We start from the raw sequence: 26,084 nt of genomic DNA on the forward strand, positions 1-26,084 counted from the left end.
CCCAGCACTTTACAGTTTATAAAACAGTCTTGCATCCATTTGCATGCTATCATTCTCCTGGGAGCTAGGCAAATCTTGAGGAAAACCTCAGCTTAGGGAGTTGGGGATTTAGGCCTGGAGATGGGAAGGACCGTGATGAACACCATGTCGTCAGCAGGGTGATCGAAGCTGGGATTCGAACACAAGCCCCTAACTTCTGGTCCAGCACTGTTTTCGTATTCTTTTTTTACTTTCATGTGTGTGATTCTTATTTCTTCAACATGACTCTATGTCTTCTAAAGCCGAGACAAGAGCCTTTTCTCCTTTAGCGGAATATGGGGCTTCTCAGCCATTCCACCTTTGTGGGGGCTTTGTGCGCTTTGCCCGCCATAGGACAAGCATAGTGTCTACCACATCCCTGCGAAATGTGCCTTTCCCTTTCCCCTAACTGCCCAGCACCTCCAAGTGTGTGTGTGGTACATTCTTGTGGTGGAAAAATAACCTTTATTAATGCTCTCAACTCCCTTTTACGCTTTTATGGTTGTTGTTTTTATGGTGGGCGGGGGCGGGTGGGAGATATGGGACCTGTCACAGGAAAAGCCCCTGCTTTTTCTCAAGAACTATAATTAGAATGGAAAGAATCAAGAGGAAGTGTTGACAGTTAAAAGGGGTAGTGGGGGGGTGGTATTTATAGAAGGTTCTTTTTTGTATCAGGTGAAATACTGGATTAGACCACTTTGTCCCACCCTTGCCTCGCCTTAGTTCTTGCTCTCTCTCTTGTCTGTTGGCCCAGATTCTATCAGGAGAGACAGGGTAGGGGGAGTGAACTGGCATTTATTGAGATCCTACTTTGCCCCAGGCCCTGTGCCAGGCACTTGACACGCTTTATCAATTTTACAACAATGATGTGAGGCAGCCGGTATTCCCATTTGAGTGCGGAGAAAACTGGGGCTCAGAGGAGTGGGGGGGGGGCCTGCCCAGGTTGGTAACAGAGCTGGGATGGGTCTGGCTCTGGAGCCCACTCTGCCTTGCTGTGGAGTAAACATGTATGTATGCTGGCTTTTCATTGCTATATTTATCAGTTATAATAAGGGGACATTAAAAACAAAAGCAGACGTATTGTCGGGAGTAAATTTTATCTCTGTAGCTTTAAAACACAAACAAAAATAATAATTCCATTAGTAGAGGAAAATTGCACCATACTGCTGAGTATAAATTTTATTGCTACAGTAACTGTAAAATACAAAGATGATAAATGAAAAGTTGGAACATTTATTATTGGGAATATATTTTATTGGTATAACTAAAATGCAAACAAACTGAATAATACCAGTACTTGTTAAAAATTGTAGTCTGCCTCTTGACAACGTATATGATTCTGACTATAAAACACCAACGTTCGATCCGGGCCAATAGGAAGGAGATGGTGTATTTGCCCTCGCTGGGCAGGGGTTGGGGTGCGGGTTGGGGGAGGTGGGGCTAGAAGGAACCGTTCCCTAGAGGAGGCTCTGTAAAGCCCAAGGGCTAAAACCCTTGCAGTGGTTAGTGGGAATTCAGGACTGGAAACATCCCATATCCAAGGCTCAGGAAGAAAAGCCTCTAGTCTGGAATTCTTTAAGCCGTATGTAAGACCTCTTGAGGAGTGTTAGAAACGACTGGATCCCTGTGAACTCTGGACGGCGCTGATGGAGAAATGAGCTGGGGGCGGGGGGGGAGCCGAGGACATTTCATGGCGTTAGTCAGGAAGTTGCAGTGGTGGTGGCTTGGTTCTAGCCAGAGGAGGACCTGTTCTCGGCTCAGAGGGGTAGACTGAGGCCTGTCATAGCATCCCAGCAGGGGCGGTGGTGGCCTCAGGGACAGCAGGCGGCGCTCGGATCAGAGAGGAAGGGGCACCTTGCTGTGGCCACCACGGTGTTAGCACATGAGTTCTCAGAGGCTGTCCTGTCTGTGAGAGGTGATTCACCCAGAGGTGCATTGAGGACATATATAGAGTTTACTTTTGGAAGCAAATCTGTTCAAGCTTCAGAGTCCGTGTTCTTTCTTTCAGTTGTTCACATTGAATTCCATTAAAATGATGTCATGACACTGGGGCCTTCTGAAGGCTTATTGGTGAAAGGAAGCACGATATGAATAAAGTCTTTATTTGCAGGCAACTCATGTTTGATACTTGGGCAGCAAGTATGGCCCTCTTGACTTTCCATTGTTCTCAGTCAAAAATTCACATGGCCTGTACATGTGAGTGTCTGATCACATGGTTCTTGGTTGGGAAAATTTTATATAAAATATATATATATATTTTATATAGGGCATGGGAGGCTGATGGCGAATAAATCTGTTCTGTTGCAGTTTTTTCGAGAAACCAGCTTTAGGTGGAGCCATTTCCTTTATTATTCTGCCTTCTGGAAACCTGCAGTCATTTTAGAAATCTGATGAGAACTGCTCTGAGTATGTGTCTCACAAATTCGTATCTGACACTGTTTTTCTTTTGAGGAGAACCAAAATGAAAGGCGCCCGTGGTTGCGGTCCTGGGTCTGATTTTGGTGTGTCATCCCCACCACTCCTCGTCCGCTGGACAGAATATTCTGTGGTGCCACAGCAGTGTGAACTCTGCACTTTACGGAGCGGGGGCTGCTCTCTCAGACTCCTCTCCTCATGCCCGAAGAGCTAGCTGGTGCTCAGCAGACGGATCATGCTGTATTTAAAATGCTTTCCCCTCCGGTTGGCAACAGGGGATGTATAAAAGCCCTTGATCCTCAGATTTATTTCTGTGGCATGCTGCTCCTATGCACGTTGGTTTGTCAGACCATCTCTCCCCCTCTCCTGCCACTGGTGGAGGGGTACTTTGTTGGAAGTGTCCTGGTGGGAGATTTGGCAATAGCTTTCAAAAGTCTTAGACGTGTGCTCACCCTGTGACTCAGTAATTCCCTTTGTATGAATTGACCCTAGGAAATCACTAGATAATAAACATACAAGGATGCTTTTATTATAGCATGGCTTCTTTTTTTTTATGTTAATCACCATACATTACATCATTAGTTTTTGATGTAGTGATCCGTGATTCATTGTTTGCGTATAACACCCAGTGCTCCGTGCAGAACGTGCCCTCTTCAATACCCATCACCAGGCTAACCCATCCTCCCACTGCCCTCCCCTCTAGAAAGCTCAGTTTGTTTTTCAGAGTCCATCGTCTCTCATGGTTCGTCTCCCCCTCCGATTTCCCCCTCTTCATTCTTCCCCTCCTGCTATCTTCTTCTTCTTTTTTTTTTTTTTAACATATAATGTATTATTTGCTTCAGAGGTACAGATCTGTGATTCAACAGTCTTGCACACTTCACAGCGCTCACCATAGCACATACCCTCCCCAGTGTCTATCACCCAGCCACCCCATCCCTCCCACCACCCACCACTCCAGCAACCCTCAGTTTGTTTCCTGAGATTAAGAATTCCTCGTATCAGTGAGGTCATATGATAAATGTCTTTCTCTGATTGAGTTATTTCGCTCAGCATAATACCCTCCAGTTCCATCCACGTCATTGCAAGTAGCAAGATTTCATTCTTTTTGATGGCTGCATAATATTCCATTGTGTATATATACCACCTCTTCTTGATCCATTCATCCGTCGATGGACATCTTGGCTCTTTCCACAGTTTGTATAACTGTTTATAATACAATAAATAATAACGCTAACATTTGAGTACTTTATATAAGTGGGCTCTGTGCTTTAGAAGTATTTTCAGACAAACATGTAAAGTTAGAAATCTACATTTTTTTTCCATCTGAATGTTTTAATAGGGGATTGAGGTGTGTCAGCTGTACTTCAGTAAAAAAATAGGGGATTGATTTAATATATTACAGTATATTTTACACATGAATTAATATGTAGTCTCTAAAAATGATAGAGATTTATATTTATTGACCCAGAAGGATGTTTATAGTGTATTAAGTGATAAAATCAGATCATAGATACACGATTCTCTTTTTGTAGAGAATGTCTGTAAGGCTGTATGCTAAAATGTTAACTTAGTTCTTCTGACCGGTAAGATTATAGATGATTCTCCTTTCTTAATTTGTGTTTATTTATATGTATTTTAAATTGGTGTATACTTGGCATGTAATGTATAAGTTTAAGGTGTATATGTTGATTGATACATTCATATATTGCATTATCTGTGTTTTTGAATTACAAACACTAATTTAAAAAAAAAGAACAGCACAGGTCTATGGGAGAAGTGATGAACAAATATTACTTGTCTCTCTGGGGGCCTTTGAAATCCCTGTCCCACTGTCCCCACGTGGATTTTACACTTTTGCCCCTTTTTGCAGCAAAGCAGTTGAGAGCCTCGCTGAAGGGGGCGGCTCCGAGGTTCAGCGGGTGAAAGAAGATGCTCAGAAGAAGGTGCAGCAGGTTGAAGATCTCCTAACCAAGAGAATAGTCCATTTAGAAGAGGCAAGTGTGGACACCCTGAGGAGACTGTGTTCTGACAGTGGGTTAAGAGTGGAGGGGGCAGAATTTTGTTCCTTTTACCCTAAACTTTCAGAGTTTCAGCAGAAACGGGAGCCGCCCTTATGAGCAGCTTGTGGGTTCCAGCCCTGTCTTAGGCGCTTTGCGTATAGAATTTGTACCCTCACACCCTGAGTCCTGGCCATTGTCTTCATTCTCGCGGATGAGGACACTGACGTACAGAAAGACTGACTAGTCTTAAGTGTGATCCTGGATTTAAATTTGCAACTGCTGATTTTCAAGCCCCCACTCTTGCGGCAGTATTGCTCTTCTCATCTAGTTCAGGCCTTTGATTTTACAGAGGAGGAAACAGGCCCGGAGGTGGGGAGCGGCTCCCCTAACCCGCGCTAAGCCTGGAAGTGATTCCGCTTTGCAGGCCGTCGCATGTCCATACAGCCCGGTCCCCGGTCCGTGGCCTCCATCCCACGTCACCCCGGTGTTCACCGCATGCCTCTTTTCGGGGAGACACCACATGGAGCCCCTCCTTCTCCTCATTCTCAGGCGCTTCCTGTGACCGTGATGGAGGCAGGATGTGTCTTGGCTAGAAAATCCTGTCTCCTAGGTGTTAAAAGTTTCCATCCACATTAAGCTAGTGGTCAGTGACACTAGTTAACTTCATTCTCGGTCTTTGAAGTCTCTTGGCCCATCTCCCAGTCTCCACCTGAAACCCTGGCTCTTCTTAGATACGAGGAGGGATGGCAGCACAAAGCGCTTCTGGGTCCAGAGGGCAGATGTACCGGGGCTATACTTTGCAGCCCAGAGTGGTCTTTTCCGTTCATGGTGTTTGCACTGGCCCCGCGAGGCCGTAGAGATTCTAGGTCCCAAATACAGACGAGGACACGGCTCTGAGAGGGAGGGAAACTTAGTCATCAGTGGTAGAGCTGGAACTGAAACAAGAGCCTTCCAACCCCAAATTCTGAGTTTTAGTTAAAATGTCATTGTTGGTCCAGTCATCCTGTGTTCCGCGGGAAGCGCTGCCCGGTGTTTTAGGGTATCATCGTGACTGCCAGTCCGTGCTGGGTTGACCTTCTGCTCTGCCGCTGATTAGCCTTGTCCCCTTCTCTGGGCCTCTGCTGCCTCGTCTGTGGTGGTTGTCCTAGCAGCCGTGGTCCGAGCAGTGTGTGGGGGGCCAGCCCCGTGTGAGGCACCCTTCTCACGCATCCTTTCAGTTTGTCCCTTCAGGAAGCCTGTGAGGTAAATACTTCTATCATTCTTTTTAAAAACAAAAACAGAAACATGATGACCCAGGCACAGGGTGGCCAAGTACCTTGCTCAGGGTCACACCAGCAGGAACACCAGGTGCTCTGGCTGTGGAATCTGCATTCTAAACTGCTGTAGGGTGTCTCTCAGCGCATAACTGTTTAGGGTTAGGTGAGGAACAGAGATAAGAGAAATCAAGCTCCTTGCTCAAAGCCTGGCATTTAACAGGCACTCAGTAAATAGGTTTTGTTTGTTGTCTCAGAATATCGGGAAATGATTTTTCCCGGCTATCACTGCGCTTGCCAGGCAAGCCTCATCGGGAGGAGAGGCCTTCTCCCCCACCCAAGTGGGGGCAGTGATGGGTGTGGCACTGTGGAGGGAAAGGGGAGGGGAGAGGAAGCCAGTGTTACTTTGAGCTTCCTGTGATGCAGCAAGCCTTTGACAGAGTCTCAGAGCAACTCCTTGATGGGATGGTGGTGATCCCCTGCTTTATGGATAAGCTGGGGCCCAGAGAGGCTACGTGACTACCCAGCGTCCCACAGCAAGTCAGTAGGAGAGCTGGGTTTTGAACCCAGTTTGATTTGACTTTTATCTTTGTGATGTAGTCAGAGGCCGTGGGCACTTGGAGATCCAGATCTACCCCCAGGTCACTTTCCTGAGCTCCAGGGCCCTTTTCCCCAACGTGGGCCCTGCCTGCATGATTTAGATAATTTCTTTGTTGGCCTCTCTGAGCTCTCAGGAAGAACGTAGTTTTTCACCACCGAACGTCACCTTGGAGATAGAGAAAATGTACTTGAGAATTATGTAGTCATCATCTTAAAAGAAATAGGGAGGGGGCGGTTGGGTGTGGGATGAATTTGTATGGAGGTTATGGGGACTCTGGAATTTATGTATGTTTAAGTATTGAGAGGCACATTTCTCCTTGTTCTCATTCAAGCTGTAAATATTGATCTGATTTTTCAAACCCAAAAATATAGAGTTTTTGTAGAGTTGAGTCTTTTCCATTGGAAATGCCTATTACTCTTCAGGATACAAGAGGGAAAAATGGCTGGCAAATGTATTTATTACTGATTCTTCCCATGTATAGTACAATTCAAGGAGGGGAAATGTGCCGGAGAAAAAGTCATAAATATTTATATTTTAATCCAATTTCCTTTCAAAATGTTCCCAATTGTATTGAAAAATTGCATCAAATGCATTTAATTTAACTCTAGGATGTGAAAGCTGCCCAAGCAGAACTGGAAAAGGCCTTTGTGGGGACAGAAACAGAGAAGGCTCTTCGGTTGAGCTTGGAAAACAAGCTTTTGGAGATGAAGAAGAGGCACGAGGGGGACTTGGACATGGCTGTGGTCCTGGAGCAGAAAGACAGGTCTGGCTCTTATCTCTGTGATGCGCTGACATTTGTTTCTCGGGCAGCATGGCGGAAGGGTGTTCCCTTCCTACTCTTCCACCCCACCTTTCTCTGCTCCCCCACCATAAGAAAACCTGGAGTAAGATCAGGGTGGAGGGAAAAGGCATAGGGTAGGGATAAGAGGACAGGGATAGAATTATAGATAGAAACTCCTGCCAAAAAGTTCTGTTCAGATACTAGACGTAGCCTTCAGTTTGGCTGTAAGCTTCCTGGTAACCAAAGGAAAGAGAGAAAAACAGTCTTGATGAATGTAAGAGTCATACTGCTCACAAGAGAAAATGAGCCAGGAATTCAGGAGAAGCCCAGTTTTACTTGACATTGTTGGGGAGAAGTTTCTCTTGTGAATCTTCTCAGAGGGAACAGTATGTGATTATATCCCCACAATATCTATTGTGTTTGTGGGACCTGTTTTTCATCATGTCTTTTTTTCTTTTTAAAGATTTTTATTTGAGAGCGAGAGAGTGAGAAAGAGCACAAGCGGGTGGGGGTTGAGCAGAGGGAGAGGGAGAAGCAGACTCCCCACTGGGCAGGGAGCCCGACGACACAGGGCCCAATCCCAGGACCCTGGGATCATGACCTGAGCCGAAGGCAGATGGTTAACCGACTGAGCCACCCAGGCGCCCCTTATCATATCTTTTAATGCAGGCCGAGGGCCCAGATTAGTACAGTGTGAGGGGCCAAAAGAGTGTAGACTGAGTACAGAGATCTCTGTTGGTCCAAGAATAAAATGTGTGCCATGTAGGCCAGAGAAATGGATGGGCCATAGGGCCTTCAGGCAGTCTTTAATGCTTGTGTCTTATAACCAAACTTGATCAAAACTGGTCAGGAGAGTTGAGGTTTTCTTCTTTATCATGAACCTTACATTTTGATACTCTTGCCTAGCTTTGCTGGTCACTAGGTGGAAGGTTGTGTAAACTAAATACAAGTGAAACTTCTGGCTAACCTGTGACCTATCCATTGAAGAGCCAAGCTCGTTTGGAATTTGATAGAAATTGTTCTAAAGCAAATGATCTACTTTCCTATTTCCTTAAAAAGAGGATACTGAGGGGAGGGGGGTGGGAGGATGGGTTAGCCTGGTGGTGGGTATTGAGGAGGGCACATTCTGCATGGAGCACTGGGTGTTATGCACAAACAATGAATCATGGAACACTTCATCTAAAACTAATGATGTAATGTATGGGGATTAACATAAGAATAAAAAAATAAATTAAAAAAACAGCATTAAAATTAAGAGACATAAGTAACTTAAATACTTATAAGCTTATTATACTTATTAGCTGATTTTCAGTAAACAGGAAATTTACCATTTCGTGGCTGTTTATTAAAAATAATTCCAAAAAGAACAAAAAAAAAAAAAAAAAAGGATACTGACTCTGGTTCCTTTTTTTTTTTTTTTGGTCACTCATTGACTCACGATTGATGTGATGGGCCCACCATGTTGTTTGGGTTCTGGTGCTCAGTTGCCCCAACTCCCCAACCGCTGTTTGCTTTTCTTTCAGCCTTCTGAGATTTGAGTCTGCACCTTGCTTTCATGTTTTAGGATTATCTATAAAAGAGAAATGAATAGACTGAGGGAGAGGCCATGGTTTCCACTTATTCAGTGTCTGGAGGAGCGAGCATTTATTTGGTATGCTGCAACCTTTTCTTAGCTTTGATCTGGAAAACTGAAGTTTTGGGATGAATCTAAGGACGAGTCAGGAAACAGAGTTCTCTGTGAGGTGTAGGACCTCAGCATTGAGTGAATGAGTGTTTTTGTCCATTACGTGGCTAGGAGAGAAGCCTCCCTAGACGGGTGGTTTTTTTTGGCTGGGCCTCCCCCTCAGGGTAGCAGCCTTTTCAGGCACTGTACTGTGAGAGTCTGGAATCCTTTCCCATACAAATTATTTATATGTTTCCTTGTATCTCTCCCAGCTGATGAGCAGTGAAGCCCTTAGAAGGTTTACAGGTTTGTCTTTCCAGGGGGACCTGCAGGTCTCCAGCAGTTAAATTGGAAATAGGGAAGCCAGGGAAGAGGCCAGAATGTGCAGGGGCAGCCACCAAAGAAGAAAAGACAGAATTCCTGGTGCTGGTGAAGGGGAAGGAGGGAGAGGGCAAGAGGGCTAGGAGTAGGTTTGAGAAGAGGTCGTGGGCGAGAGCAGATTGGAAGGGCCCTGCGGGGGTCCCAGCAGATGCTCCGCAGTTAGTTCACTGGTCTGTTGGATCATTATGCCCTTTGTTCAACAGATACTTTCTGAGCATCTTCTGCTCAGTAAGTGGTGGTTAGAGTATAGGTATGAGTGGTACAGACTGGGTCCCTCTCCTAAGGAACCTCATGTCAAGGTGTATGCTTGTCATCTAGCTAGGTGGGAGGAGTAGAGGGCAGGAGCAGAGAATGGCCAGGTGGATACATGCTGGGTTAACATAACATCTTTCTAATTTCGTTTAGAGGGATTAGGAAAGGCTTCCCAGTGGAAGTATGAGGATAAAGGAGGAATTACTTGGAGGAAGAAAAGGTATTCAGGCATTGGGAACCACAGGTATGGAAGTTCAGAAGCCTGAGGGCACAGAGCATGACCCGGGGACTTACACAACTGTAGCATGGCTGGAGAGTTGTGTTCTGGAAGGATGGTGGAAGAGATGAGGAAAGGGAAGCTGGCCAGATCATGTGGGCTTTGTTGAATAATTTGGGTTTTGTCTTCAGGGCATGTGACAAGCTGCTGATGAGTTAAGGATGGAAATGGGGTGGTATCAGAGTCAGACTATAATTTAGAGCAATCCCTTTGGCTGCCCCTAGAGGATGAGTTGGTGGTGGGGCTGGGTGGAAAGACTGCCTCTCAGGCTGATGGAGAAGTCCAGACAAGAGATCATGGTGACCAGGACTGAGGTGACGGAACTAGCATGGAGAAGAACAGGCAGAGCTGCTTGGAAGATAGAATTGACATGATGGCTTGAGGGGCTTGATCATCGATGAGTTTGGGGATGAGGGAAAGGGCTGCAGAGATACCTCCTCACCCAGGTTTTGAGCGTGAGCAACTGTAGGATGGTGGTACAGTGTGCTGAGTTTGGGGAATGGAAGGGGCAAAGAGCAGATGTTTTTGGGTGGGAGGAGTGGGAAGATAAGCTCTCAATTGGGACATGTTGGGTTGAGGGATCATGGACATCCAAGAGTGAGTCTAGAAGGTGCTTGGGTATATGGATTAAGGCTAGATTAAAGGAGCTGTAGATTCATTCATTGACCAGCTACTGAGCATGGCCTTGGGTTAGGTGCCAGGAATTGAGAGATGAGCACTTTCTTCCTTATATGGCACTCCCAGCATGGGAGAGGGGACAGATGGGTAAAAAAAAAGTGTTGTGATTGGTGTTAGAGGTAAATTCAGGGTTCTGTGCTGTGACAAAAGCAAGGTGGTGATCAGGTGTGCTTGGGTGTGGGGCAGGGAAAGCTTGTGCAAAGAATGGTGTGGAGCCTGGCGCATGTGAAGGTAGTCGTAGAAGAAAGTGGTCTTTGTTAGCATATGCCACAGAAGCTTGGCTTCTCATCTTTTTGGAAGGGGGAATTTGGGAAGGTTTGATGCTTATTGAGTACTTAATGTGGTGTAGGTGGTGGGGTCTCCATGTGTGGGTGGTCAGGTCAGGGCGTTGCCAAAGGCTGCATCTTCTTGGGGTTTCCCACAGGCCTGGCTGGATAGGCACAGAAGCCTGATTTGTTAGTCCTGCCCGAGCGGCTGTCTCTTACAGATAGATGTGCCCCAGCCACACTCCCAGAGGCCAGTGCGGCAGCCAGAGGCCGCTTCTGGATATCTGCTCACGTGGGGTGTGGGCCTGTCTGTGGTGGAACTCTCCTGGGACTAGGGTCAGATATTGCCTCCCTCAGGGCAGGCCTGCCCACGAGCTAAATGGAGGTCAGAAGGTGAGCTGCTAAGCGGACTTGGAACGGGGGAGCTTGGGCTTGCCTTGGTGAGATGGATCCAAATGTGTCGTACAGATTGGCCTGTTGTGGATGGGCACTGCTGATGGCTTTCTGGGCTTCCTCCACCCTTTTGAAAGGTATGTGCTTTAGCTACTTGATCTCCTACGATCTGACCTTAGAGCTAGTCTGTATCCTTAAGGCTAACACTGTATCGTCAGCTAACACTGAGGAACCCTGCAGGTCAGATGTGGCCAACGGGTATGTTTTATTTGGCCTACACAGTGCTTTTAAAAGTTTGAATTAGGGGTGCCAGGGCGGCTCAGTCGGTTAAGCATCTGCTTTCAGCTTGGGTCATGATCCCGGGGTCCTGGGATTGAGCCCCGCATCGGGCTCCTTGCTCAGCGGGGAGCCTGCTTCTCCCTCTCCCACTCCCCCTGCTTGTGCTCTCTCTCTCTCAAATAAATAAAGAAAATCTTGAAAAAACATAAAAGTTTGAATTAGTTGCCTCTATTTAAAAAAAATCTAGTTTCATGTGAAAGTTTGGTTTTCCAGCCTCTTTTGAAAACCTGGAAGGTGTGGCAAGCCTGGGCCATGGTCTTGCTGGATTGAGGCCACTCCTGTGGATGGCCCCATGCTCCAGTTTGGCCCCAGGCCCCACAGGGCCTGCTTCTCTCATTCCCATACCTACTGGGACTTGCTTTAAGGTAACTAACACAAATCAATTTTATCGAAGTATAAGTTACCTACAATACAGCACCTCCATTTCAAGTATACAGGTAGTGACTTTTACCTCTTCAATTGATTCTGTGATGATTTCAGAGTAGAACCCCTAGAGGGCAATCTTACTCCTCTGTCCAAGATTTGGGGGCATTGCACTGGTGCTGCCCTGGTACCCTCTGTGCCTAATTGTCTTAGCCTGTTTGGGGTGCTATAACAAAATACCAGAGATTGGGTAGCTCACAAACAATAGAACTTTATTTCTTACTGTTCTGGAGGCTGGGAGACCAGGGCGGCCGCATGGCCGGGTGAGAGCCTTCTTCCGGCCTGCAGACTTCTCACCGCATCCCTGTGTGGTGGAAGGGGTCAGGCATCTTTCTGGAGCCTCATTTGTCAGGCACTGCTCGCATTCATGAGTTCCACCCACGTGACCTACTCTCCTCCCAAAGCCCCACGTCCTAATCCTGTCACCTGAGTGGGTTAGGATTTTGATATCTGAATTTTGGGGGGCCACAAACATTCAGACCAGAGCACCAGTGCATTGCCTGCTGCCTTTAACTACTTTTAGCTGACTCTGGACCTTCCCCCTGGGAGCCAGGGAAGCTCTCCGACTCTCAGGCCTTTGCTCTTCCTACCATTCAAGTTGTTTTCGAGGCTCAGCTACAGAAAGGCTGTTTGGAGGGCTCTCTGACAAAATGCTAATTGTTGAATGTTAAGGAAAAGTAATACTTACAGCAACTGTCATTTGTGGAGTTGTGCTATATGCCTGGAGGTATGTAGGGCTGTTTTAAACATCTTCTTTCTAATCCACATGAGCAAGGTATCCCCATTTCATAGCCGAGGAAATGCAGTTGCATAGAGGTTACATAACTTGGCCACGGTCAGGGAGCATAAATTGGTGGCCTTGAGAAGGTGTTCAGCTCTACCCGAGTGGGGCCCTCAGGGTGTGGCTGGCACGGTTTCCTCCAGGGGAGGTCACACTTAAGTCTTGGGCAGGGTGATGGGCGTGTGTTAGCAGGCGGCTGGGATGGAGTCGCGAAGGGCATTCTGGGTTGGGGGGACGAGTGTGAGCAAAGGTCTGGAGGCACAAGACGGCCTGGCTTGTGGAGAGAGCTGGAAGCGAGGCTCCTGGGTGGTGAGGGAGCGGGTGGCGGCCTCCTGCGAGAGGGGAAACTGCAGCTGCCAGCAGGGCCTCTGATCTGGGCCCGGAAAGCTAGGGCTTTACCTGCCTTGCGCATGAGTTTGCCCTTTATCTGGAAAGTCAGTGTATTTTAAACATTGCCCTGAGGAGCCAGAGAGAGGTTCTCTGTTTTTGCCCACTCACCGGGACAGCTCCGCTTTATCAGTCGTGTTTGTTCGGGCTCCAGCTCCCGATTTCTTTTGCAGAGAGGATTCTTGGCCAAAAAAATTAGTAGTCCGCTGCCGTCCGTGGAGAGGGCTGTTGAAAGTCTGAGCCCGGGGGTGGCTCTGTCAGACCATAGTCTGGCAGCTCCGAGGCTGGATCTACCGGGGCCAGGCTGGAGGTGAGGGGACAGTTAATGTCACAAGGATTCTGGCCCTTGCTCTCCGACCTGCACGGTGCGATTCCATTTCTGCTCAGTCATTGGGCATGTCTGCTTTGACGATGTCTGGCCCCATTTCCTGCCTCCTCTTCCACTGAGCTCAGAGAACAGCTTAGAATTAATATTTAAATTTTGTTCGCTTTTAGATTGATTGAGGAGTTGAAGCTGTCTTTGAAGAGCAAAGAAGCTTTAATTCAGTGCCTTAAAGAGGAGACATCTCAGGTGGCATGTCCTGATGAGAGTGTGTCGTCTGGGGAGCTCCAAGCACTCTCTGCGGCTCCGAGGGGAGAACAGGAGAGAGGAGCTGAGGTGAGCCGGCGGGGTGTAGAGGGGGACTTTAATAGCACCCCGGACTCCTCCGTGGCAGATGGGGTGCACACGCGGTCCCCACGAGTCACACACAGACTGCTTCCAAATATTAGCTCCTCGGCAGCCGAGGAATTAGCAGGAACCTCCTTTATCGGGGGCCCTGGCATGTCTCCCTGCCTTCCGGCCTCATGTTCAGACAGAGTCGGTTAAAAAAACAGTCCATACCTGCTTGCCTCTTCTACCGTGTGTTGATTTGTTGTTGCCAGGGGACTTTATTATCGCCCTTTGGGTTTTTGTGGGATAAAACTTAGTACCTCTTTTACCTTTGTGGTTAGAGGCCGTGAGGGACGGGAACTAAGTGGTGCTGGGCCCGGCGGCCGGCGAGGCAGTCCAGCATGCTGCCGCATCGAGTCCTTCCAGCCACTCTGATCACGGGCTCCTCATGGAATTTAGAAATGGGCTCAGACGAGTTGCTCTCTTTTCCTGGGCTCCAAGAGGTGGGTTGCTAGTAGCAGACCCCAGAGCCTCCCAGAGGGCCTGCAAGACGGTGGCCGGGGCCTGGCAGCGCAGGGGGGCCTAGCTGAGACCTCCCAGTTTTTGTTGGACCATGGGTGGCTGCTGCGTGTTCTACATTCCCAGTATGGGATGTTCTAGATGCTCAGGGAAAGTCTTGATTTTTTTTTTATGGAGCAGTCTTCTTTGTCCCTGCTGTGGGACAGTGATTTCTGCAGCCTCACTGGTTAGTTTTTGGCTATACTCAGCCCACGTCTCCTGCTCCTCCCGTGAACCCCACGGGGCCCTGTCCTTCCGTTGGCCCTTTTCATTGTCCAGCGGCTCCGTGGTTCACTCTCTGTGGGGCTGGTGATCAACCCGCGTGACCACTTGCGTGTCTTTACATTTCTCTTCACTCGGGACATCAGCTGAGACAGACAGGAGTGGACACTTATTTCCGTGACTTCCACAGTGGTGGGGAGAAGTGAGGAAATGAGATGCTCGTTCTAATTGTTCTGGGGAAGTTGTTGGATTGTGAGTCCCTTCCAGGTGCTAATAAATGCCTTTTCTCAGGCCGCACAAATGGAGCGCCAGAAGGAGAGACACCACTTTGAAGAGAGGATCCAGGTATGTTGATGCAATTTAAAGTAACGTATTGAAGATTTCTGCTTGCCTCTTGCTTTATTCCGAGGGCAGTAGGTAGTTCGGTGTGACAACAGCTGTCACTTAGGGCATGCCAGTGGGCGCCAGGCAGGCTTTCAGGACTCCAGAGAAGGTCTCTCCGGCTTGGCGGTAATTCTGTGGAGCCAACATTCCCATTGTGCAGATGAGGCTTGTGAGGCTCCGCAAGGCGAGGGCTCTTTCCCAAGATCAGGTAGCTTGGACGAGCTCTAGCGGGGACCCAGACCTGCCACTGCTCCGTGTCCCCCAGTCCCGGCAGGTGGCATTTGTATGGCGCCCGCCAGCTTGGAGAGTGCTTGCCGTCCATTATCTCATTTGATCCTCACAAAACCCCGGGAGGGAGGCAGCGTGATTATCTTTAGAAATGAACTCAGACTGTACATGTACATGTTCAGTCTCCATCAAACCAAATTCTCCGCTAGCTTCTGTAGCATTAAGGAATGAAATTAATGACCTGTTATTTCCCCCAGATAACCTGGTAGGGTTTCAAAGACTGATGTGACTGTATTCAAATTCCAGAAGGCACTGGAGTGCTTCCGCAGGAGTAGCTGTCACCGTCTTAACTGAGCTGATCCCCTTCCTCTCCCCCAGCCTGTTGCCGTGGGCGCTAGCGCCGTGGCGGGGAGCTGCCGCCGCTGCCTTCAGCTCTGCTTGGAAACATTAATCACACGGTGACAGGAATAAGATAGAATAACTGCGTTTGAGTGTGCTCTTACAGATATATTTACCGTGCATTTTGGCTGGAACGCATCAACTTAGTGAATCTTTTTCTAATCTAATTTAGGCACTTCAGGAGGACCTGAGAGAGAAGGAAAGAGAAATTGCTACAGAAAAGAAAAATAGTTTAAAGAGGGATAAAGCCATTCAGGGTCTAACCATGGCATTAAAGTCAAAAGAAAAAGAGGTATGTGGTGAGTCTGATACACCCGAAGTGAGATTTTTCTTTATTAGCTTCTGTGGCTGGCCTGTCCTACCCTGAATTTTTAGCTTTAGGTAGAAAGTTTCTAAAAGAGCTGGGGTGAGTATAGGGGGTGGGGAAAGGGCCCGTTAGTCCATGAGAATTTCCTTTGGAATGTCCAATCTAGTGCTATCCAAGAAAAATACTGTGGCAGGTACATGTGGATGTTTGAATTTTCGAGTAGCTACATTAAAAGAAGTGAGAAGGAACAAGCGAAATGAACTTTAATAATATATATATCCCAAATGTTATCATTTCAACATGTAAGCAGTAAAACAGTAGTAGTAATGAGGTGTTCAGCATCTTTTTCATCCTAGTGTCCTCTCTGAAGTGCAACTGTGCTTACAGCACATCTCATTTCAGACGAACCACACTTCAAGTGCCCAAGAGCCACAGGTGGCCAGTGGCTGCCATATTGGACAATGCCCATTCTCGTAAAGACAACAAGCTTGAGATGAAGAACGTTTGGGAGGCAAGGCCATGCCTATGAACCAGTTAGCTACCTGGGTCGTTGCCTTTGGGATCCAAGGTTGTGGCCAATGGTTCCATGCTATTTTATTATCGTTAGCATGGCAGTCTGTTGTTTTCGCATTAACTGAGCGAGGCACGGATACGGAAAAGAAAACCCAGCCCTGCTCGCAAGTCCTGTGAGGAAGAAAGACAGAGTGAAGGTGTGGTGATTGAGGGACGTTTGGGGGGCTGTGCAAGTGCAGGGCAGGGGACCTGAACCAGATTAGGGTATGTACATGGGGAGCAGAACTTGGAGGAGAAGGTGTCCGAGCTGAATCTTGAAGGATGAGTAGGAGTTGGTTGGCAGGTGAGGCAGAGGGGAGAACAATGGTTAATCCATTGAGTTAGGAAAGAGCCTGAAAGGTGTCTGTGGAACCAAAAGCATTTTGAGGTTGTCTAGGCATCAAGTGCAGAACCTAAGGGAGGCTAGAGAAGAAGCTGGTGGGGTTGCACAGGAACCGCCAGTGATGGTGGAATTAGTCACTTTTGCCTGTTCGGGAGGCAGGCCACTGAAGGCTCTTCAGGAGGAGGGGTATGATCACATTTGCATTTTAGTGAGGTCTCTGGCTGTATCTGGAGAGTGGCTTGTAGGAGGGAGAGAATGGGGGTAGGGAGGCCAGTAGTGGAGGTGAGAGCCAAGAAGTACTGAGTTAGAGCAGTGGTCACTGCTGAATAGGAATCGAGGGGCAGGAAATGAAACTAGACATAGTCAGAAATAATTAAAAATTAGAGGTAAATTTGGGGAAATTTGTTGAGGGGACATAGGACTGAGAGAAGGAGCAGTGGAGAATGACTTCTGGGGGTCTGGCTGGAGTGGCTGGGATATGGTGGTGCCACTGACTCAGTTGACAGCATAAGAGAGTGGAGTATGATGGCCAGATGGGTGTGGTGATGGAGGCGATGAGTCTGTTTACAAAGTGTTGACTGTGAGGAGCTCGGGGACCGCCAAGGTGGGATGTCCAGGGCGAGATGGGTATGTCAGCCTCAAGCCTGGAGAGAGCTCAGGTGTGAGTTACAATTCTAGGAGTGGGGCTACCTGTCTCGGGAGTGCGTAGAAGGGAAAGAACAAGGCTGAGGTTGGCGCCACGGGGGACATCAGAATTTCGGGGGCGGGGAGAGGAAGGCACGAAGGGGACAGGAATGGTTGCACAAGCACGAAGCGAACCAGGAAACGGTGGTGCTGAAGAAGCTGAAGAGGGGAGAGTTTGAGTAATCACCAGTGTCAGATGCGGCAGAGATTTGGCTCATAGTAATAGTAGTTATAATTTCTACCATTGTATAATGCGGGAGTTCAGGGCCCAGCTGCAGTTGGAGACCTTCAGTGTAGAGTGGCGCCGGTGGAGGGGCCGTTGTGGGTGCTGGCCAAGTCCAGCGTGTGGCCATGGGCGTCACCGCTGACTGGGGTACAGGAGAAGGTCACCAGAGATGAGAGATTCTGGGAGTGGCCAGGCCCCTCTCTATGGGCAGCAATAATGTAACGCTTCGGCTCAGCCAGGCCTGATTTTGGTACCAGTACCCATCCCTTCACTTAGCCCTAGTGTTGCTGGAGTTGGGTGAGTAGTGGTCTCCTCGTGTTCTGGTTGCGGGAATTGGGGCTCAAAGAGATTAAGTACATTGCCTGAAATCGCTCAGCTAGTGAATGGCCAGGGTAGGAGTCCCACTTCTCTGACTTCACACCTTCCCTGACTATGAAGCCCTTGGTCAGGAGGCTGCGCCGTCCAGCAGGAAGAGCACTTGAGTGTGTACCGGGAGGGGAGACCCGTTGCACACTTGGCTGCTGTTCTTACTTTGACCCAGGTGGAAGACCTTAACTCTGAGATCGAAGAGCTCAGTGCTGCCTTTGCAGAAGTCACAGAGGCCCCCGCGAGAGCGCAGACACAGAAATTCCAGGTAAGCGTTCGCTTGGCTTGAAGTGGCCCTCGGTCCTGACTCCAGGGGAGGGCAAGGCCTGGCAGCTGAGAGGAACCCGGTGCTGATAAAACAGCTGGTATTTATTGAACACATACTGTGTGCCAAGCGCTGTGCTCAGTGCTGTCTGGGTTAGCTCGGGGGATCTGTACAGCAGATCATGGAGGAGGCACTGTTAATATCCAGGTTCACAGAGTCCGGTAACTTGCATAGGGTCATCAAAGTGGTAAGTGAGAGAACCAGAGCCTGTCTCACCCCCAGGCCTGTGCTTTTACCTGCCACCCGCTCCCCCCCGGCCCCCCCGCCGGTTCCTTTAGTCCACCTGCTCCCTGCCGCCACGTGTCACTTCCACACTTTGAGGATTTGACCTGCCCTTTCTCCTTTATCCCCTTCAGCCTTGTACTCCAAGGACTCCTGCTTGTCTCCGCCTTGATGTTCCACCTTTCTGGTTAATTTTAGTTTTGTGTTTTTAATTTTTTTGATGTTTTCTTGCCAGGTTTCTAGTTTCTCTATACAGTGTATCCCTATTACTAATAATCAGCCAATAAGGTTCCATCGTCTGAATAAGCCCCATACTGCTTAAAGCTCTCCCTGCCACCTTCCCCCCATGGTATTTTTGGTTATAAAGTAGAAGTTAGAAGTTAAATCTGATTTAAGACTGCTTGATTCCTAAGATTCATGTCCCATGTCTTATCTTTTGCAGAGCCCTGGTTCACAGTAAGAATAATTGAAGTAATTTGGTTTAAATCATGGTGCAGTAGAAGCATAGGCAGGTCTCTGCCTTTGGAATCTCAGATTTGCCTCCCCCACCATTTGGTTGGTGAAGTGGAGCTGGGACTACACGGAGGTGTTTTTTTTTCCCCCCTTGCTTTGAAAATAACACATCTTAAAAGCTGAATTCTTAGGAAAACCACTGATATTTCCTACTGCTTGAGAAAAAAAATGTTGGCAGTTGGCAAGCATAGAGACCAGGCGGATATTTTGCTTGTTAGTGTTGGGCCTTGAACATTTAAATGTTACCCAGATTTATCACATAACATTTATTAATTTCCTAACCATCCGTCCTAGTTGAAAGACTTTCAGAATGATTTTTGAGGTCTTGTCACTTAACAGTGTTGGCTGGGTTTCTTGTCTTGCAAGATACAGAGGTCATGGGACGCCTGGGTGGCTCAGTCGGTTAAGCGTCTGCCTTCAGCTCAGGTCATGATCCTGGGGTCCTAGGATCGAGTCCCGCGTCGGGCTCCCCGCTCTGCGGGGAGCCTGCTTCTCTCTCTGCCTCTGCCTCTCTCTCTCTATCTCTCATGAATAAATAAATAAAATCTTTAAAAAAAAAAAAAAAGGATACAGAGGTCATGAGCTTTCGAAAGTCCTTAGGTTCTGCTGCCTGCTTGGCTGTTCTGAGAGTGCTCCTTTAATCCTTACCCATGGAGGTAGCATGTTTACTGGTTTATTTATTTTATTTATTTATTTATTTTTTTTAAGATTTTATTTATTTATTCATGAGAGACAGAGAGAGAGACAGAGGCAGAGGGAGAAGCAGGCTCCCCGCGGAGCGGGGAGCCCGATGCGGGACTCGATCCCAGGACCCTGGGATCATGACCTGAGCCAAAGGCAGATGCTTAACCGACTGAGCCACCCAGGCATCCCATGTTTACTGGTTTAGCAGGTTATCGGGACTTGACCTCAAGTCTGACTCCAAAATCTGTGTCCTTGCCGCCGTTTTGATTGTGTGTGTGTGTGTGTGTGTGTGTGTAAATGCACACAGTGTGCTTATATTGGCTGTTTTTCTACATTTGAATGTTGCACAGGCCCTTGAAGATGCCTTTTCTTTCACATAGTGGGATCTTTTGGGAATGTCACATGATTTGAACTAATTGCAGCTTGACTAGAGTCCCCAGAATTCACAGGGTTGGTGTTAAGCCTGACATTGAGACAACAGCCGCGGTGCTCACCTTCGTGGAGTGGTTGTTATAGTGTGGAGATGGGAGTTCTAGTCCCAGGTGTGCCTCTGTGAAGGTTGCAGGGTGGGGTGCCTGGAGCTACCTCCAGACCCATTAAAAATTATATATTTTCAAATTGGAAATACAGGTTTCCCCCGCTATCTGAAAGTAGAGCTTTCGTATGAAATCTTCACCAGCCAAAATGCCATAAAGCAAAGAAGCAATTACCATTAATTTGCATGGAAAAATTTTTGAGTGTTCTCAGACCCAAAAAACCACCTCTCTTTTTTTAGGCTTTTCTGACACTTTAGGACATATCATTTTGCTAAGAGATACAAAAAATACATCAAGATAAAGCACAGATGCTCACAAGACACTGCAGTTCAGAGGTATGGTGGTTGAGATGCTCAGTGTAGTTCCCGGGGAAGGAGCTCAGTAGGGTCACCCTCTCTGCTCTGGGTGCTTGCTGCCTCTATAACGGCCCACTGCAAAACCAATGCGGAATGCCCTTTTCACTTAAAAAAATTATTTTTTATTGAAGCGTAGTTGACATACAATATTATATTTGTTTCAGGTGTAAAACAGTGATTCAACGTTTATATGTATAATGAAGTGATCACAATAAATCTAGCTACCACCTGTCACCACATGTAGTTGTTACAGTATTTTTTTTTTTTAATTTTATTTATTTATTTGAGAGAGAGAGAATGAGAGAGAGCACATGAGAGGGGGGAGGATCAGAGGGAGAAACAGACTCCCTGTCGAGCAGGGAGCCCGATGCGGGACTCTATCCAGGGACTCCAGGACCATGACCTGAGCCGAAGGCAGTCGCTTAACCAACTGAGCCACCCAGGCGCCCCTAGTTGTTACAGTATTATTAACTGTATTCTCTTTGCTGTTCATTACATCCTTGTGACCTATTTTATAACTGGAAGTTTGTACCTTTTTTAAATCCCATTCTTCTCTTTTGCCCATCTCTCCACCCCCTCTCCTCTGGCAACCACGGAATTGCTCTGTGTATCTGTGAGTATACCTGGGTGCCTTCTTTCATAAAAGTGCAAATCCTCTCCTGATTTCTTTTTTAAACTTTATTTATTTATTTTTTTAAAAGATTTTATTTATTTGAGAGAGAGAATGAGAGACAGCACGAGAGGGGAGAGGATCAGAGGGAGAAGCAGACCCCCCGCTGAGCAGGGAGCCCGATGTGGGACTCAATCCCGGGACTCCAGGATCATGACCTGAGCTGAAGGCAGTTGCTTAACCAACTGAGCCACCCAGGCACCCCCTGATTTCTTTTGGTTAGCGAAAACAGGTGCTATTGTAGGTCTTTTTTAAGAGTGAAGTGGCATCATGCGAACTTTTGAAAAGTGGGGCATACTTGTTCATTTTTTCTCCTCCCCTCCCTGCTCAGCTGTAAAAGTAAATTGCACATTGTAGGAATTTATAAAATACTTAAAACAGTGGAAAGAGTTTGATAGATGTCACCAATAAACTCATGTCTAAAGATGTTCACTATTAACACCTTGACTCTTCCAATGCATATTTATACATACATATTTGTTTTTTTTTTTTAAGATTTTTTATTTATTTGACAGAGAGAGATACAGCGAGAGAGGGAACACAAGCAGCGGGAGTGGGAGAGGGAGAAGCAGGCTTCCCGCGGAGCAGGGAGCCCGATGTGGGGCTCGATCCCAGGACCCTGGGACTATGACCTGAGCCGAAAGCAGACGCTTAACGACTGAGCCACCCAGGTGCCCCTATACATACATATTTGAAAAAGTAGAAAGGATCATAATACCTATTTTGTTCTATAATCTTTTTTTCATCTAATATTCTTATTATGACAGTATATATAGATCTACGTACTCCTTTTTTAAAATTTTCATTTTGAAATAATTATAGATTCACATGCAGTAGATTTCTGTATACTCTTTACCTGGTTCTCCCAAAGGTGACATCTTCCCTAACTTTAATAACAATATCACAACCAGGACATCGGTCTTGGTGCAATCCATGGTTCTTACTCAGATTTCAGCAGTTTGACACGCACTCATTTGTGTGTGTGTGTGTGTGTGTGTGTGTATGTGTGTTTATCCCTATGCTTTTTAAACAATCTTTTTTTTTTTTTAAGATTTTATTTATTTATTTGACAGAGATAGAGCACAAGTAGGCAGAGCGGCAGGCAGTGGGAGAGGGAGAAGCAGGCTCCCTGCTGAGCAGGGAGCCGACGTGGGACTTGATCCCAGGACCCCGGGACCATGACCTGAGCCAAAGGCAGACACTTAACTGACTGAGCCACCCATGCGCCCCTTAAACAATCTTTGTAAACAGCCGTACTGTATGTATGTACCATATTATTTTTACTGGGGAGAACATGGGTGGGACATGTATTTGAATCTTGACTCTGCTCTTCACTGCTGTTGTAGCTGTGGGCAAGATGTTAGAGGTCTCCCAGCCTGCTTACCCATTGTAAAGTCCGGATAATCGCACTTAGGTCACAGTATCCTTACAAGGATTACACGACACGGTGTACCTGGGCACAGGTAGTAACTCCGTAAATGTTGTTAACTCATCCTTAAGTTGGGTAGTATCATGTTCGGGCATAAAAATATAGTAGTTACTTTGGTTGGTTTTTCAAATTCTCTGTTAATGGTATTGTGCAAATAGCTTTTAGTTTGAGGAAACTCTCCATAGTGTCTCTTGATTGGGAATGGAAGATCATGTATGTGCCGGAGAAGGGCAACTAGATTTATTGGTCCTGCACTCCCGGACACGGGACTTTCAGCATCATGTTTCGTCTTCATGACAGCCCCATGAAATAGAGATTTCACAGATGAGGAAGCTGAGCTGCAGAAAAGTTAACTCCTCCCAAGTCACATAGCTAGAACTGGGCTTCGAACCCTGGGCTCTGTGACTCTCTCTCTATTAGACTTATCATGTTTCTGCACTGTGGGGAACAGTGATTTGGCTCATACAATGTTTGGCCTTGAGTTTCCGTCTAGGTCTAATCGTGCCAAACGTTTGCTGCCTGTTTGTAAATCCCCCTCTGATGACAGGAATTCAGAAATCAGGGTGTTGTGTAGAAAAAGGTACAAACCTTTCCGAAGGGTCTCAGAGGGCCATTTAAGGAAAATTGAACATGGAAAGTATCTTTATGGTGTGAGTATGAATTTGAACTTTTTAAACGAGGCTCTGTGATCGTTATTTGCGTAATAACCCGCAGAACGTTCATCACTTTATGATAACTATTATTTTAATCGTCACCATGGCTGGCCTGTGTTTAACAGGCTCCTAATTGGTGTTCCTGTCTCTAGCCTTCCCCTCCTTGAATTCAGTCTTCTTGTTTTAATTCTTGCTAGTTTATTGGTGTTAATTGGGATCGTCCCTGGAATGGGTGCGGCAGTGTAGCACTGTGGAGAGAGTCCAACATTTAATCACTTATGGTCTGATGACAGGCTCGTCACTTAACAGTTCTGAGCCTCAGTTGCTTAGATAGGGCCAGTAGTGTGTGCTTCGTAGGGTTGGTGTGAGAAGTGAAGATACAGATACAGAATGTGTGCAGAAGCGCCTGGTTTAGCTCCTCGTATGTAATCAGTGCTTAATAAAACGTTAAGTATGAAAATGGCTCAAGATGAGCATTTTTCCTATCATTGTTCGTCTTCTTTTGTTTTTTGAGTTTATTTAAATAAGCAATGCCCCAGATATTTTTCTTTTTTTAGGCCTCGTGATTTAGGGACGCCTGGGTGGCTCAGTCGGTTAAGCATCTGCCTTCAGCTCAGGTCATGGTCCCTGCGTCCTGAGATCGAGGACTCTGTCCTCTGGCTCCCTGCTTAGTGGGGGTGTGTTTCTCCTTCTCCCTCTGCCCCTTCCTCCACTTATGTACTTTCTTTCTCTCGTGTGCGCGCTCTCTCTCTCTCTTGCATGTGCTCTCTTTCTATCAAATAAATAAAATCTTTAAAAATTTTTTTGATTTTAAAGGAAGGTGAAACAGAAGCTTCTATAAACCCCACTTTGAAATGTGAATGGGGTTCCCCTCAGTCCCTGTTGCTAGGACCTAAACAGCAATGGGGAAACATGGGATGGCTGGGCCTCACCTCTTCTGGAGTAACTGTGGCCGTAGCCCACCTCTCCTAACAGCTAGGACTTAACTAGCATTAGTGGAGGAGCTGGATCTCCTGGAAAGGCCAAGAAGCTGGAGCCAGTCCCCTTACCCCACAGTCTGAGTTGTGGCCTTGACAGCTCACGGGTCCCTTGCTATTGAGTTTTTAATCATGAGCCTTTGTCTAATCCAAAGAACAGATGTAAAAAAAAAAAGGTTTATTTTCTCCTGATTATAAGTAATATATATGTTACAAATTTCCTTTTTGGGAGACTAGAAAGAAGGAAAAAAAGGGGCATCAGGAGATCACCCAGCCACGCTGTTAACATTTTGATGTTTTTCTTTCTCGGCTTTCTCCTATGCATAGATTTTACTTTTTAGCTCATTCACAATTTAATCTTCTATTTTTTCATATCATGTTGTGACTTGGAATATCCCCATGTTATTGGTTTAGGTTCTTAGTTTTTCCTGTTAGAGTAAATCTCTGATGGATGACTATGTACATAAGGCTTTACCCCCCCTGTATTTTGGATTCTTCCCCTGAGATTGAATCCTGGGAGCCGAATCGTTGGGATGAGTGTGAACATGTCTATCCTGTACACACACACTTGGTGTATATAATCTGTCCATAGAGAGTTACATTAATTTACATTCCTGCCAGTGTATTTCTTGGCTTCTGGATGCTCGGTCAGCTCTTGAAAAGTTGATATTAATTGTGTTGCTTCATAGTAAGTTTGACAGCACTGGATATTCTCATTAAAACCTTCTTGTTACATGAAAGCTTGTTTTAATTTGCTCTTTTTGATTATTGGTGAGTTACAGTATTTTTTCAAATGCTTGATAATCGCATATGTATTTTTCTTTTCTACTAAACTGTGTGTTAATGAAGTAAGGATGTTCTGGACAGAACTAACCCTTGGACTCTGCTGAATTTACAGCCACTCGCGGTGGCCATGGGGCTGCCACGCTGACCATTTCTGCTTCCCCAGATGACTTTGGGTCCGAGCTGCTCTAACCTCCGTGAGCATTGCCCATGCTTGAGTCTGCCTCTGCTTCTCAGGTGGTGCTCTTCATGTTCTACCTTTTATAAATAACTTGTTGAAGTTTTTCTTCTTTAAACCATTACAAAAGTAAAATGCTCAGTAACCTTAGAACATTTGAAAGAAGTGAAGGAAGAAAATCACCCATGTACCCACCCAACTAAAGACAGTTTCTGACGTTCTTTGCTTTTCCTTGAAGTCTTTTAAAAAAGAAAAAAGCTTCTTTTACACAGTTGTAGCCTTTTCCCCTCTTAATATCAACATCGTAACATCAACATGGTAACATAATCATCACTCTGTGTTATTTCAGAATCTTCGTATTATTTGTGCTTTGGGTCCTGGAGGTTGTTTACGTTAATCTTCCTCTTTTCGTTCCTTAACTCCCTTCCCCCCATCCCAAGGTGAAAAAGGAGCCCAGATTTCTTGGTCTGTTTAGTGTGCTACAGAAATCAGCTCATCTCCCCTGCCTCCCTCCTCTTGTAGGGGTCCGAAGATTACGAGGCTGCTCTCTTAGAGAAGGCAGCCCTTTTAGCACAGCTGAACTCCGAAAACCTCAACAAGAGTGCAGAGAACCACAGACTGCGTAGGAACATTAAGAAGGTGACCCAGGAGCTGAGCGCCCTGCAGCAGGAGAGGGAGAGGCTGGAGAGGGATGTGGAGGAAGCCCACCGCCAGAAGAGCAGCCGCGACCACACCATCCACGTGAGCAGCAGCGGCGTGGTCGGGCGGGGGCTCTGGACGGCTCCTCTGGCTTTAGGGAGGCCTTCTCTGCGGGAGACTTAGAAGAATCTGAAAAATTGAAAGGAGAAAACATTTCACTCATCATCTCATCATCTTGAAATTATTTCTTTGTCTCGCATTTGCGTGCACACACCCACACACGCACCCCC

General features: G+C 46.7%; 1 protein-coding gene across 7 annotated transcripts in view; it reads left to right on the forward strand.

The window, feature by feature from the left end:
- CDK5RAP2 (CDK5 regulatory subunit associated protein 2) overlaps positions 1-26,084 on the forward strand; it is a 183,592-nt gene that overhangs the window by 42,762 nt on the left and 114,746 nt on the right. For 5 of the 7 annotated variants that reach the window (XM_035015953.1, XM_035015950.1, XM_035015952.1 and 2 more), the window contains exons 6-12: positions 4,304-4,427; positions 6,896-7,050; positions 13,404-13,566; positions 14,632-14,685; positions 15,524-15,643; positions 18,005-18,097; positions 25,678-25,896. In XM_035015953.1, the coding sequence (XP_034871844.1) occupies positions 4,304-4,427; positions 6,896-7,050; positions 13,404-13,566; positions 14,632-14,685; positions 15,524-15,643; positions 18,005-18,097; positions 25,678-25,896 (928 nt within the window). The remainder of the gene's footprint in view (positions 1-4,303; positions 4,428-6,895; positions 7,051-13,403; positions 13,567-14,631; positions 14,686-15,523; positions 15,644-18,004; positions 18,098-25,677; positions 25,897-26,084) is intronic. The other 2 variants (XM_035015955.1, XM_035015956.1) reach the window with 2 other exon arrangements.

Source organism: Mirounga leonina, unplaced genomic scaffold (assembly GCF_011800145.1).
Source record: "Mirounga leonina isolate KUSES-001 unplaced genomic scaffold, KU_Mleo_1.0 Mir_170, whole genome shotgun sequence".
In the NCBI taxonomy this organism is placed as follows: Eukaryota; Metazoa; Chordata; class Mammalia; order Carnivora; family Phocidae; genus Mirounga; species Mirounga leonina.